The following is a 15,876-nucleotide window of genomic DNA, read 5'->3' on the forward strand; positions in this document are numbered from 1 at the left end:
TGTGTGTGCAGGGTGGGGCGGTGACTTCAGGCCCCCCTGGAGACAGCGGGGACAGTGACGCAGTGAGGTCAGGGGTGGAGAAGGAGAGGAGAGTGCACAGAGGTATGAGGATGGGCTGCTGGGGTACATAGTTGAAATTCAAGGATAAGGTTCTCTGCAGTGAAACGCATTACGATGAGCTCGGCTCTAATTTTAGAGAGGCGGGTTCAGGGGTGGGGGTGGGTGTTTGGCAGAGGGGTTAGGAGTCACACTGTGAAGGGATGAAAATGGGTGAATGTCAAGAGAGCAGGCTGGGTGTCATGTCAGCAAACAAGAGGGAGACAGTTATCTTATGTCAAATCCCTTTAATGAAAAGCAAAACAGGCGACACATACTGAACATTCATACGGGTGGAAATGAGACTTTCATTTGTAAAATAGTCTTTCCGATGACAAAGACAAAGTCTATTTACTGCAGACAGATTGCAAGTAAAGTGAGTGGAGACAATGCTACAAACAAACAGAGAGCTTTCATCAAATATAAACTCATTCACTCAGTTTATGTACAAAGTTGAGCTCGCAAAGTGAGTCCACACGATTCTCTGATATACAAAATGTTTTTTTTTTCCTCACACTTGAATTCATTCAACATACATTCATCTTGTGCACTGAAGTCACACAATGGTTGTAAAACACACACACACACACACACACAAACACAGTAAGTAATAAATAATGAAAACTAAAGCTTCTTCTTTATCAGCTACATAATAAAGTTTCTCATTGATTTCATTCATAAGGCCACATGTTACAGATATGGTAAGTGATGCGATCTGGACGTCCAACATACTGATTATTTGCTTTATCAGAAAATATGATGAGGTGATATATTCTGGTTGGTTTTTGCAGCTTTAACTATGGAAGTCCATTTCTGCCAAAAAGAAAAAGAAATGAAAATGTTTCCATGAAAAAGAAAAAAAATCATGGCATCCAAAATGATTTCTTGACTTTAAATCTCATTATTTTGATTTAATTTCTTCGCCTCACTGAAGAACGACAGCATCAGTCATTTTAGTAAGTGTGCCAAAACAACATATTTATGTCCATCTAATAAAGTCCTATAATAACCTGAGGTCAGTTGATGTATTTAAAGAGCTCCCTGAGTGAAGAGCAGACATGGTAGACATAGGAGATGGCTTTTCACTCCCTGTTTCAAACAGACAGATTTTCTTTAAGCATGACCTCATCATTCCCGAACATTAACCATGTGTTAATTTATTTATTGTAATTATTGTAACTCTGACATGATGATCAGAAAACTCGTCCAACTGTTGTTCAATAGGGCATGGACAAACACAAGATTTTGTCATTTAATTTGGACGTGTTGCCAACTTTTTATTTTTTTTCCTATAGTTTCTTGGCAAAAATGGTCTTCCATACAAAACCAGCTACAAACCATGAAAACGTTTAAAATACAAAAGTATCTGGCGATTTTAAAATGTATCTCCTAGTGATAGCAGATGGACTAGATTTGTGTGTGACTGTACAGCAGGCCGAAAGCCAATTTATGACACATTTTTAAGTAAACACAACACAGAACTAAAAATGTGTCCCTGTTCCTCCTTTAATCTATTTTTTTTTTTAAATATAAAAAACATTTTTTTTGCACAGCCTAATCCGGGAGGCCTTACTAATGTGTTCCTGACTTCTCTTAAGACGTAGTTTGACTTCTCTGACAACTTGAATGCCAAGAGCAAGTGAAGTCACAGCCCTCAGGATACGGGCTGCTCCACTTCCTCTCAAACGAGACATTAAGAATACTAAATGTGTGTTTTAGCTCTCAAATGCTAGGTGGCGCTGTTCTTGTCTGGCAAGCATTTCTGCCAGGGGCTGAAAGGAAGAGAGAGGAGGATGAAGAGGCAACCTCCGAGGATTAGTATTCCTCCTGCTGAGCCCACGCAGGCCACGGACCAGGACAGCTCGTGGTGGAGAGGTACGGAGTGATCGCTGGACAGCAGGGCCAGCACGGACTGGTGGAAAACCAGCACGGAGAACAGGACCAGTACACCTGCACAGTGGGAGAGGAAAGTCAATGGTCGGAGGAGCAAGTAATCCACCCTGTTATGTCATGTTTTTCTAACACAGCATAGTGAATTCCCACCTGACAGGATGAAGCAGAAGGAGGCCGGTTTGAGAAAGAAGGGCACTCCTTTGCTGAGCGACATGGCGATGCAGATGGAGCCCATCACCATCATGGTCAGACTCAAAAGGGCCAAGATGGCTGCTGCTAGATTCAGATCTGTGAAAGAAAGCAGAAAAAGAAACAAAAGGGATAAAAGAGTGAAAATGATTCTTTAAATGGTGAGACATGTACAGAAGAGTTTTTGTTTGAGTGGTTGCATTGTAAAATCAAACACTGTACATCCTCACACAGTTTGATTCTGCTGGTTTATAGCTGATTATACTCTGTTACTGAGTGACAATTCAAACACAGTATAACTGTGTCACTCCACACACTGGCTCAGTTTGAAACAGGTTTTATTGGCTCTGTAAATCTGAACAGGTGCAACCCAAAAAGCCGTCCAACATTCACAACACTCAGTGCCAGCTTTGTGTTTTTGACTCTCCATCACACAGAAATAATCATCATTATTTTATTAATTAGAATACAACTGAAAGAGGCTTTCACAATGGGTTTCATTATTGAGAGGGAAAAGGCGCCAAAAAGGGAGGTGAGATAAATAACAACCCAGTCGACATAAAAAGACTATCAGCTGTCTTATTTTAGTCCAGCACTCTTTTATGCAGCTTCCCTCACGCTGCAGCCGTTGGTGTTTGATTGTGGGTCCATCAGATTTTTTAATGAACCAGGCATACCTTTCTTTTCTGTGTCAGGTGGAATATCATCATCTATGAGCTACCTGACAAACATCAAACTCTTTCAGACAAACAAACCTGGAGGACAAGAGTCTTGCTAGCAGCTTGGTGAGTCTGTAAACACACACACGCTAACATGCTCAACATGAGAAAACTAATAGAAGTATAGCAGTTATAGTGCTTAGCATGTACATCATGTCCGCTTACAGCGTTTTTTTGCGCTGGCAGCGCCCATGACCTCGTTTCAGAGCGCTTCTCATCTGCGCTAACTGTTGCTAGGTTACAAAAGTTGTCTGGCAGCACTTTCGCTTCCCTTGGCGGTGACCGTTAAGTCTGTTTTAAATTGCTCGGTATGCTTAATAATTGTTATATTTAAGGAAATATAAAGAAAACATGGAAAGGAATCGTGTCCTGGCATTAGCAGCAGCGCTAGACCTGGAAATATTACCCTCAAAAAAACAAAAAGATTAGCTTCTCCTCCAACATTGTTGTTGACAAAGTTGATATCTAAAGTCCTGCCACTTCTTGACTTTGATTGATCAGTGAAGGAAAAGTGACATTGACGAGCGCGGCGGTGTTCCAAAAGCTGAACTAATTTCAACTGAGAGCGCTGTGAGCTGTGAGGCTTTTTGCGCCGAGGACGCTGAGCGCTGAAAACACTGAACTTGACTTTGCATATAAAATAGGCACTGCCAGCCAAAAACAGCATTATCAGACACAGGCCCTTAGTTTAGCATGTTAGCATGATAACGTTAGCTAACTAGAAGGGCTCTCATAGTCAGAAATTGAATGGCTTCCTCCTTGGTTTGTGCCTTCTCCCAAGTTTAGTGAAAATTGGGCCAGTGGTTTTTCCCTAATCCTAAGACACATAGCTAATCTCATGCTAGCCACACTGCTACACTGCTAGCATAGCTAAAGAGCACATACCTTTACTATACTAAGTGAATGTCTTCTGGTAGCAAATCATCCCCACAGCTCTCTTACAGATAAAATGTCTGACCTTCCTTGAATGCATCAAGATAGTTATCTTATTATTCACAGTTCAAAACTTTAACCAAAGACAGCGTTGCCTTTATGCTAACTGTGATGTGAGTTAAAGTCTCATCCAGCTGAACTTTAGACTGCTTTGAAACCTGCGGCTGCCTGGACAGCGAAGTAAACACATTCATCACTCTGATAACTTATGATTTACTGTAGAGAAAGGGTGGCAGCAGAAGTTAATGGGCTGAAACATGCAAAAACCAGCCGCAGCAGCACGGTCCTCTAAGCGAAACACTGAACATCTATATTGATAGTAGCTGCAGTGTGACTGTTTGTGTGTGTGTGTGTGTGTGTGTGTGTAGCAGGGGGAGGTGTAATATCTCACTTTTGTTTGTCGTCTTCTTGAATATGACTGCATTCTCCCCAGAGGTGAAGAATTTGAAGTAGGTGCAGTTGGATTCTGTGGGTAAAGAAAAAGAAGAGATAAGACACACACACACACACACACACACACACACACACACACACACAGAAACACACACTCCTATGGATAGCTGCCGGTCTTCTGCTATGTGCCTCCTATGCATCTATGCACCCTGTCCTTCCAGGCATCATTCCTATTTATATCCAAGTGTTGAGCATTAGCTGGAATACCCAAAGACACACACACACACACACACACACACACACTGCCCAACACAGCACATATGGTGCTGCCGGAGAGGGTGAGAGACAGTAAAACAGTAAGGGTGGATGGCAGAGGGGAGAAGGGGCAGATGGAGGATGGAAACGGAGACGAAGAAGAGGAAGAGTGGATGATGAAGGAGGATGCAGGAAATATGGATGGATGGAGAAAAGGAGAGTAAGTCGGGGGCAGATGGAGGGGTGGAGAGTGAAGGGGAAGAGAGACACAGATGGAGAAGGAGGTGAGGGGAGCAGGAGATGTCAAAAGGGGGAGGAAGCACAGAGGGCTTGGTTAATACTGCATTAGACACACTCTCTCCCTCGGTCCCTGTCTGTCCCCCCCCCCTCTCTATATTTAGACAAAAACTGTGAAGTAGTCAGATTCCACTTGGCTTCACAGGCGCATAGTGATGACTTTCACCCACTGAATATTCTGTGCTCCAAGATGACCACATGCTCGCACACTCACGACACAATCTCACGTTTATCTCTCACACAGATTTGTGTATTTGCAAACATTTTGCCTTATTGGAGCCGACACGTCATTTATCAGCCTCCTGATTGTTTTTAACACCATCACAGTCAGCTGCCCCCGCTGAGGTTATAAATATTGAGCCGTCATGTTCCTCTCCAGCAGGCAGAGAAGATGGATAGCTGGTCTTGAGATGACAGGCACGGGCAGCGTTTGTTGCTCGGGACGGGAGCCAGAGGCGAGTAAACAGGGATGTGAAAACAGAGACGCAGAGATGGCGAAAACAGTTGTTTTGCTCCAAACATGACGAGCCCACGGCCATCTGCGACAGGCGGCGTGGGCCAGCAGTGTGAGGACGAGTGGGGAAGATTGTCAGAAGCACACTCACACACCAACAGAACCATCTCTGAGGCACAGATTTATATCTGCTGTGACAGGAAGATGAATGAGTCCTGGACGCTCGGATAGAAAAACAATGTATTTGAATCTTTGTATGTATGTATCTGCTGGAGGAGGTTTTACTGTGTCTCAAGTGATTCCCTGAGATTCCTGGAGGAACTCCCTCTTGCCTATCTCTATTTTCCTACTTCCAACACCTCTCCAACTCACTTCTCAGACAGAAATAGGTCATTGTGCAGATAATTGATGCTCTCTGAAGACTCTAACCATGGTCAAGATGAATACAACACTTTTAGAAAGGAGCTGTCACAACTCTAAACTAAGGATGGACAGTATTGGATTTTTGCCAATATCCGATATGCTGATAATTTCCAACCCTTTTTGCCGATATAATAGACACGTTTTTTTCCCACCTAATTGCAGAGAACATGAAGTCTCCCCTGTAGTGGAACTGATATCATGCTTACTCATATTGTAGTGGCCAAAAACTGCCATAAAGCAGACATCTTGCACCCTTCTTTACGCTTGATGGAAGGTACAAAAGGTCACGTGTCTGATCACTCACGTTTCTGAGCGCACCTGAATGCAGCATCCCCCCGAAACACAGTGAGGGAGACACGCCCGGACTTGTTTACTCCGCCAACTACAGAGACACCAGTGACCGGCAACGGACTCTTTTTAACGTGTGTGCGTCCATGAATATGTGAGTTAGTGTTGCACAGATGTTTATGTTACACCCTGTTAGCGTTGGCTTTGGCCACGAGTGTTTGATGTTGTTAAGTCCGGTAAAATGACGAGCTAACTGTTCGCTAGTTAAGATTTGTGAAAGTTGTTTAACTTCTATTCATGGGCTCGAGTTTCTGTGACTTTTTAGTCTTTATTTGTATATTGTTGACAACTTTGCACAGGCAGTGCGCGCACACATTTGTGCCGAGTTATTGTCGTAGCATTACGTCAAGCTTTTTTAGGGAATCATCGAGCTTTTAGGCAGAATTAAAATGTTGTTTTATCAGCAAAAAATGAAATATCTGCCGTTTCCTGCATGTCATTTTCAAGCCATTATCTTCAGAGATACCGACAACATGTCGATATCATTATGCCTCCCTACTCTAAACATCGAAGTTCATCAACACACTACACCTGTGGCCTTACCGCCTGTCTGTACTGTGTTTACAAGAGGACATGATTAGTTACCAACTCAAGGAAAAACCTGGACATTAAGGCTTCATTTGACAAAGATTATATAGTACGATGCTACATGTGCAGGACCTGCATGCTGCTGTGTTCTGATACAATAGCATGAAAAGTGAGAGCAGCTTTACTGTGGTCCTGCACGTGCTCCGCTTCACAGCATCGTATTTCTTTAATGATTCAATTTGCACATTATCTGTAGGATGACCTAGATACATATGTATGCAGGCAGCCTCACACACACAGCTCTCCTCTCTTTATCCCTTTCCAAGATTACACAGGATGTACATAAATGCAGGAAAAATTGACTTTTAAATGTGGATCAGAAATTATAAATGTGGCGTTCAAATATCTGGAGATAAGTGGAATTAATTTTATTTTGCAAATAGTGTTAGTATAGCTTTCCACAGTCCCTCGTGAGCTTGGATAAAAGACCTACAGATGTTTGCATATTCCCAGAGGGGATTCATCATGTTAGTTCTGCCTGCTCCCTCTGTTTTCACATCAGTGGTGACGGCAAAGAGAAATTGTGGTGTACAAGCGTTTGCCTTAGTGGTGTCAACAACTTGCAACCTCTTAAAAACATCTTTTTTATTAACTCATTTAATTCTACAGCTTGTTCTGCAGCCTGAAGGGAGCATGCATGACGGGGAAATTCCTTTTACACAGAGGCAGACACGTGACCTCCAGAAAGCTCACATGCTCACCTCCCAGACAGACAGACACACAACAGAGATGTCTCACCTCCAGGTAGTTCCACAGGGCCGCAGCTCGTCCTCTCTGGGTCTATGTCGGCCACCCACAGGGTGCGGATGCAGCCCTTCCACAGGCCGTAATGGGCCATCTGGCAGGTCTGGTTGCCGCTGAAGTTCTTCGGTTGGGCCATCTCCACCCAAAACTCTGTCCCCATGCCCAGCACCGTCAGGGTCACGCCGATGATGGCCACAAAGAAGGCCAGCTTGATCTTCCCCTCCTGGCTGTCGCTCATCTTGTGGACTCTCCTCTGTCCTCGTCCTCCTTTCATCCCACCCAAACCGCCGGCTTGTCCCGCCCCGGCCACCCCAATGCGGCCGTCCTCATCCTGCTGGACAAAGAAGTTGGACCACATGCTCTCAACCGGCCAGGCCCGTGGAGGAAGAGAGGGTGCACTTTGGTTATAGATTAGAGGGGCAAATGATAGATGAAAAGATGGAGGGGATTTGGGGAGAAGTGGAGAGGGTGCACAGTAAAAAAACAGGAGACACAGCTGTCAGATGTGCTGTGATGGATGGGCAATTTGAGAAAAAGAGTCCCAAAAAGTGGGCAGAACAATGGAATTAGACAAAAAGAGTTATGAAAAGAGCTAAAATGAAGTAGGAGGCAGATAAATAAAGGGAATTATAAAATAGGAGGACATGGAGGCGAGGACCAGGAGAGCCGGCGTCTGTTTTCCCTCCAGTCCTGTGAAAGAGACGTGAAATACAAAGATGAAAAAGCAGCCAGCACATCCTTTCATCACCAGCGTAATGTTTAACTTCTAACAGCTTTATCAGCATCTACAGTTATCCCGGCCCTAGAAGCCATATGACGATCTCTCAGCCAACAATAGATTAGCCATATGGTCCTTCCCTGAAAGTCAGATTTTGCTTCCCTTGAACAGTCGGGGTGGATGAGCCGGTGGAGTCGGTGGGTAGGGGGTCAAGGTGAGAGCTAACACCACCAGCGCCAGACCGGACCACCCACTCTCTGTTCTCCCAGGGGAGTCGACAAGAGAGCTCTTCTGGAGCAGGTACACTATCTCTGGCTTTAACACAGATCCACTTTGATCCGAGGGGATGATGCGATGCCACAAATACCTCCCATAATGCATTACGTGCACCAGCAAACATTCTGAATCTGCAGCCATGGCTGTGTTTTTAAGCGAGCATGCGTTTTGTGTGTGCGAGGGGCCTTTCGGTGCCGCGTTCAGAGTGCAGGAGAGGTGATAATTCATGTCTGGACCCTCTCACAGACAGACAGGAGGGTGTGTGTGTGTGTGGGGGGGGGGTTGCAGTAATTAACTCTGCCGTACGGTCCAACAGGTCACGCAGTGGAGGCTGCAGGCCCGGACCGTTAGGAAGAGAGCTGCAGCAGTTGGTGGATCACTTAATTCGGAGCTTTGCGCTGACCGCATCAGAGGTTTTATATATAGGCAACGCACCACATGAAGCCACCAACAGCAGGAGCTTTGTGTACAATATTTTATAGAATATAAAGACAAGGAGAACGCAGGATTTAAATTTTCATATAGAGTTTCGGAGTATGTAAATTCTGAGTGATATAAACTGTGCCCATGGTAAAGCACTTACATACACAAAAAAGACACTATTTGAGTTGATGGTTAGATAGTCCCAAGAATAACCTTCAATTATTTTGATAATCAATATATTGGTTCCAGATCCTGTAATGTGACGAGTTTTTGTTGTCTGGATTCTTGGACTGATTTTCTGAGGAGGCATGACACTTGATGACTCACAGGTACGGTTGGCAACTTTGGAAAATGTCAGCAAGAGTATAAGCTTGATTTTAAAGGTAAATAGACATTTTAAAGCCACTCCCCTCTAACACACGGCTAACAGTGCAGGACAAATCCAGGAGAATTCTTGTGCAACTAGCTTGCTAGCTTTGGCTTGTGGAAGACTTCAGCCTAGTGCATGAGCAGAGTTTGCACAGGTAAGAGGGAGGCATGTAGGCGATACAATCATTTGAATGAACAAGATTTTTTTCAGATAATTTTTTTTTTTGCCTCTTAGCTTCATTCGAAAGGACAGTGAAGCGTGAAATGTGGGGAGGAGAGAGCGGGGTTGACATGCACCAAGGGGCCGTGCAGTGGTTGAACTGCGGCCGCTGTGTTGAGGACTTTGCCTCTGTACATGGGGCGCCTGCTCTGTGCTGAGCTAAACCTGCGCCCCTTCTTTCTCCAGATAATTTAGATTACGGATTGTTGCAGCGAGCAGCATGATTGACTAAATGAAACCTCACAATAATCCAGAAGTTATTAGCAAAATAGTTGTAAATAACGTTCAGAGAAATAAGCATTATTACACATCACTAACCTGTAATGACACCAGGTGAGCTTGAAAAACTGTATCTGAACAATGAACCTTATTTGCTGAGGAAGATCATGTGATACGGTAGCTCCAGAACAGCTGTAAGACTCAAAAATGAATAAAAATGTATTGCCTAATCTTCACTTAAAATCTTCTTGTAAAAAAATAAGAGTCTCTAATGATGCCAACTTTTGTAACAGCAGCCATGCATTAGAATACTCCTCCCTTATTACCTGTGATAAAGCATATCAAGGCTGCGGCTGCTGATAGACGTGTTATTGGTCGTATAATTACAAACCTAGATCACATTACATTCATATAAACCACAGTGTGATCGCAGGATCAAAACATGCCAGGACATATGCTCATTTTGTTCTACATTATTATACTAATCAGTCTAAAGCCTTCATTGTGGATTCAAGGTTCATAATGCAACCAAAGCGTCTGTGCACGTTCTGTAGCAGCTGAGCAGACCACAAGCTTTGACACACGGGAGCTTTTTATGTTGTGAAAACGAGGAGCTCTTTTCACAGCAGAGAACCACGCACACTGTGAGTGACATGTTGGCATATAAGAAAGCAACAAGCAGCTAATGCACTTTAGTGAAAAGAGGAATAAATCTGACCTGTTTGGTGTGTTGTTCAGTTCAGGAGTTAGAGGCTCTTGAAACTTAATAGAGGGGGAGAGCGCTGATGGGAGAGTTAGAGAGAGGGGTGGGGGGGGGGGAGGGGAGGGAGGGAGGTACATAAGGGTTATGGAAAGTGAGTGTAACAAGGGAGGGGGCTGCAGCCTGGTTGGTTCACACTGTTTATGATTTTATGTGTTTTCACCCCAGACTTCAGCTGCACAATCTCACCCTGTTCGTACTCACACACGTTTGAATCTTGGATCAATGAGTGCTGCAGGGTGGTCCGAACACATGACCACAGCCCTGACAGCATGATTAAAAACATGTCTGTTGCTGTTTGAGTGTGTGTGCTTGTGTGTGTGTGTGTGTGTCTATTTTAGACAGCCACCTGTTAATGACATTAAGTGAGGAGGAAGGAGGAGCCTGTGTTTATAAGTGAGGGACCAGGATAGCGCTGCAGGAACATAAGATACTGTGAGGAAAGTGAGATCTGACACAGAGACACGGGGCAGCAGAGAGGGGACACATATGGAAAAAGACGGGCGACTAAAAGAGGGATGAAAAGGTGAATGAACATTAATGTTGGAGGCAGATGCACGGGCTGAAAAAATAAGAAAGTGCAGCCCCCATTTCATTCCTCACTGCACAGGGTCCGGAGAGATTTCAGAGACTCAGCCGGGTCTTGTGGAAAGCTTTCCTCGTGGCCCGGCCCTCTGCTCCTCGGCTCCTGCACAGTTTAGGTTACATACGTGGCAGAGAGAGAGAGAGAGAGAGAGAGCTCAGGGAGGGCATGGTGAGAGGGAAGGGGAGAGGGAAACAGGGGGCACCAGTGGGAGGAGGGGTAAAGTGAGAGTGAGTCGGGGACACATGAGGAGAGAATCAGAGAAAAGGACGAACCAGGCTGTAGGCTGTGACAGGAAATTACCTACAATGTCAAAAACAGTCAGGCCCTGTTACATTTAAGATATATTGTTGAAAAGCCACAGTGCAGTCTGCAGATGGACCTACTCATGGATAAAGAAACATATTGGGCACATGACAGCCCTGATAAATTGATTAAAATGAAGCACAGCTATCTATTTTAATGTGTCTATTCTTTAATTACGCAGCCTGTCTCCGCTCCTCCATCATACGAGCTTGATAGAAAGTGTCCGCACACCGTACGAGGTCATCAATAATCTACAGTATGCTGATGTGAACAATCTTGTCTCCTCATCACTCAAGTGGCCCCGTCAGCAGTGCAGATTTATGCTTGAGCTCACTGAAGTGCACATGTGTACGCTCATGGAGGCAGCCATGCATGCACACTGACCACACTTACAGCTGCAGCTGCATCTTACTTGGAAATTGTCTTCCTGTTAACTGAGTATTTTCACGTTAAAGCAAAAATCTGGAAATGAATTGTTCAATTATCTGTGTCAGGTATTAAAACACATCAGTGAGGCACAACTTGTTCACTGCAGTTTATTATTAGTTGATCCCACAAGCACATTCTTCTGACTTTTGTCCAAAGCGCGTCAAATCCGCAGCTAAAAATAGTCCCTAACAATTTTGCAGTTTACTTCTGCCTACGTAATGTTTGTTATAAACTCCATTGCCCGGCTGTTTTAGGAAAACATTTCGTCATTTAAAAGATTAACCTCTTCAGCAGAAAGGAACAGTGTTGGGGCAGAGAGCTGCACACAGACTTGGGAGGTATTAAAGTGTTGAGAGACTTATTTTCAGACACACAGGATTTGCTAAATGTTTTAAAGACTGAGAAAAAGGACGGATAAAGTCATTAGAGTTAGCACCTTTAGAAGCTCTGCTGAATAGATTGGGTGAATTAGCTTGCATCTAAATTAATAGTGTTTAGGCTATATGGGTCTGCAAGTTGAGCATGTTGAAACAATGTTTTCAGGTTTTCTGCAGCGACTGCATGAAATAAATTTGGAGTCACAGAAAAAAACAAACATTGTTTTAGGTAAGTAGTCAGTTATTCCCTCTAAATGCACATTTGGCAAAGGCGCCCACTGTGTGAATATACAGCATTTAGCTTGAGAGCCATATAAAGTGATTTTCCCGTATTGCCCAGGACGAAAAAGCTTCATACGCTAGCCTCATCTCAAATCTTCAGCCCTCCTCTGCAACAAACACTCAGCATTTACAACTGCTCTTGTTTCAGTACAGGTTTGTCGGTCATTTAGCTGCTAAACACTGTGTTGTAGTTGGTAGTTACTCATAGCTGCAAAGGTGACCGGTCATTTGTCCTGTATACTTCTTTTAGGTTGGGTTGCACCAACAAGGATTAATTTAATCTAAAAGATTAGTTCTAATCAGAGTTTAGCAAAACAACGTTTAAAATGAGTATATCCAGATTTAAAATTAAGTGCTCTGTTGCACAATTAAAAACTAATCTCTGTTATAAATAAATAAAAAGGTTAATAAATAAATGATGCTACATTTGATTTGATGATGCTATGCTACACTACTGAACGCTTCTACGAGTTCTCACACTTTGCAACATATTTACCTTCACACGTGTGTTTGCTTGCTTATTGTTGAAACTATGTGTTGCTGCGGTGAAAGAGATCTCTCATCTCAATGGGACAAACTAGGTTAAATAAAGGTTAAAGGTTAACCTTCTTGCATGGGCAGTTTGTCTGTGTCATGGCTACTATCCCCTTTAACATATTAATACATGTAATGGTCATATCACCTTCAGATTCTGCTTCTTCAAAGCTCTTTTTCCAAAAGCAGTTTACACTCTTTTACCTCAAACACACTGACGACAAACTGCTATAGGTGCACAGAGTGCTGCATCCATCCTGCCACTGCTGCAGTGTCTATCTCTCTGAATGAGGATCAATGGGGAGGCACTGCCCAGAATGACAATGACCATAAGAGGAGCTTTACATCCACCACTAGAGGGAGATAATGTATTTACAATCTACACTGCAGCATGAGGCCTTCGCAGGGCTGCTGTAATAACATTTAATAGGTCTCATGTTAGGCAGCCTGTAGGAGAGGCAGGGTCAGTTTTACATGTTTCCTCTGCTGGACTCGGCCTCAGCAGCCCGGCAGAGCTGCTGTTTTATCTGCGCCCTCGGGGAACGACAGGGTGGAGAGTGCTGCATCAGTGTGGCCCTGCTGCGGGGGGTTTGTGCAGCGGGGTGCAGCGATGCAGATGGAGACGGGCAGCAGAGAGCTGACACAGGACATCATTTCATGTCAGAGATTTGTTGCTTTTCTGTTACTGTTTTACAGGCGCTCCCTGTTGGATAAATCCCAGGTGGACACACAGTTTGTAGCATTTATGGCTGCTGACCAAGACTGTGTGCTCATGTGGACTGACTGGAATATAAAGGGAACGGCCAGATAAATACAATTGATCTGATTCTGTGTGTATTTTGACAAAGTAAGCGAAGATGCTGCTCCCAAATCAAGGAAGAGACGGATAAATGTACCACACAGAATTAGTCATAGTGACGACTGTCGACTGTTCAGAAGATGTGCATCTGTAAATTAGATGTAAATAAGCCCTGAAATGGTCTGATTGATGTTTAGAGGTGAAAAGCAAGGTAGGTTGTGATGCAAAAAACATGTTGTGAATTGAAAACTTGAATGTGTCTATATTTACTGTTATCTATTAGGCTGTTTTGTTTGATGTTATCTATTTATATTATAATATATCCTATTCTACTGTATTATATCTTGTATATCATACTGTACTATAACTATAAATATAGATATTACTTAATATTTTCTTAACATTTATGCTTCTAGTCCCTTTTAATTTCTTATATAGTATTGGTTATGTACATGTGTGTATACATATATATGTATATGTGTGTGTGTGTGTGTGTGTGTGTATGGATGTACACATTTACAAAATAAGAAAGTGCAGCCCCCATGTACATATATATATGCTCTTATATTAATTTTTAGTATTAAAGCTGCTAGTATAATCTAATGTGTATCTTATCTGTCGTACTACATAGTAAAAATAAAGGACACATTTTGGACAATGGCCACCATAAGAGTTCTTTCATGTATGGATTGTGATTGCTTTAAGTCACCTTTCTACGTTAATCAAACACAACCACGGATAACCTCAAAGTCCTTTTTCTTACACCACTTGGACCCTAAGGAGATTTGAATTGTATCTGTTGCTTTCACATATGCGAGTACTATATAAAAGTCATATTACATAAAAATCAGATTTCTGGGACTGTGAAATAGCTCCATCGTTTGGACATTACAATTAACTACAGCTCAGGATAAATTATGCCATCAACTGAATGAAAGTGACTGGACGTGGCTCCAGTCTACTCCGTCTCCATAATTAACTGTGGATGACATCACTGGCTGGAGGAAAAAAAAAACCCCACTGTGCTGCAGAGAGGTGGGCGTGCACGACTGAGGAGGCATAAAAATAGAAAGACTTCATGTAAATTCGGTTTTTAATCAACATTTGAAAACAAATCGGACAAATGAAAGACTGTTTTTGCTTTTTATAAACTAGATGTGTTTTTTTAGGGTTTTAAATCATTTAAGAAATCACATTTTTTTCAAGAGAGAGAGAGAGAGAAAAAAAAAAAGTAAATGACACAGTGACACTGAGAAAGCAGGTTTTCAGAAAGTAAAGAGTAACATCTCATAAGTGTTATCACCGACACAATCTGTCTTCAGTGCCAACTCAAGCAACCAAAGGTATCAAATGAAAGCAGCCCGTACAGCGTGAACATGTGGTCCTCAGAGAATCAGGGGCAGACGATGAGGGAGATGAGAAGTAAGTACATACGGACAGTTTCTAACATGCTGACTAATAAAATCAGGAAAGTCAAATACTTTTACTTTAATAAGTGATGATAGGAACTATTCGTCTGCAGGCTTTAATTTATCCATTAATCTGTGTAACGAGCTGCAGAACGAGGTTTAGTTATAAGTCATTAGTGTGGACAAGACGCCTTTACTTTCTGTTTTTAACAAATCGGGCCGGGAGTGGAGAATTTGTGTTCTGTTTTGGTTTCACTCTGCAGCACAACATGAGCCGTGGGTATTAGTCATGTGTTTATTTGGTCTTGTCAAAGAGGTGAGACGTTGCACAGAAAAACAACCGTGTCCAACACATCTTACATCCTAAATCTGCAGGGAAACATGGACAAATGAAAAGTGGTGATGCAAGAATAGTGACACCTATGAACATACTGATATCACTCATGATGGGAGGGGCAAGCCGAATTTCTGTCGTTAGCGATTTGACATGTAAAAGCATTAAGGCTTTTTGGTAAGGAAGAGATAAACCTCCTGTTTGATACCAATCTGTTAACCTCCCTGCATGTGTGTTTGTAAGCGCTTGACTAAAACCAGGACTGAACTGCTGACAGAAAATCTCACCTGTTAAAAGCTGTGCACAAAAGATGGACGTGAGAAAAAAAAAAAACAGTACAGAGAATAAAAGAAAGTCTAACAAGCATTTTTGAAAATGTTCTTTCCTGCATGTTATTCTGCGGCCTTAATACGAGGTCATATTACAGCTCAAATCAGTGAAGCTACACACAGTATGGGAAACGATTACAGTTAACATTCAGTCCAATTAGACAACAGATTCTTTAA

At 42.9% G+C, this 15,876-nt stretch overlaps 1 protein-coding gene across 1 annotated transcript; it reads right to left on the minus strand.

Moving 5' to 3' along the window:
• Positions 1 to 688: 688 nt before the first annotated feature.
• cacng6b (calcium channel, voltage-dependent, gamma subunit 6b) lies at positions 689 to 10,293 on the minus strand. The gene is made up of 5 exons (XM_069656721.1): positions 10,276 to 10,293; positions 7,327 to 8,022; positions 4,222 to 4,296; positions 2,140 to 2,277; positions 689 to 2,046 (listed from the first exon to the last, which is right to left on the minus strand). Exons 2-5 carry the CDS (start codon positions 7,688 to 7,690, stop codon positions 1,826 to 1,828), a joined length of 798 nt encoding a protein of 265 aa, XP_069512822.1. The 5' UTR covers positions 7,691 to 8,022; positions 10,276 to 10,293; the 3' UTR covers positions 689 to 1,825.
• Between the last annotated feature and the right edge of the window lie 5,583 nt (positions 10,294 to 15,876).

Source organism: Semicossyphus pulcher, unplaced genomic scaffold, assembly GCF_022749685.1.
Source record: "Semicossyphus pulcher isolate SPU_LCO1_2020_fin unplaced genomic scaffold, fSemPul1.0.p SCAF_9, whole genome shotgun sequence".
NCBI classification, from domain to species: domain Eukaryota; kingdom Metazoa; phylum Chordata; class Actinopteri; order Labriformes; family Labridae; genus Semicossyphus; species Semicossyphus pulcher.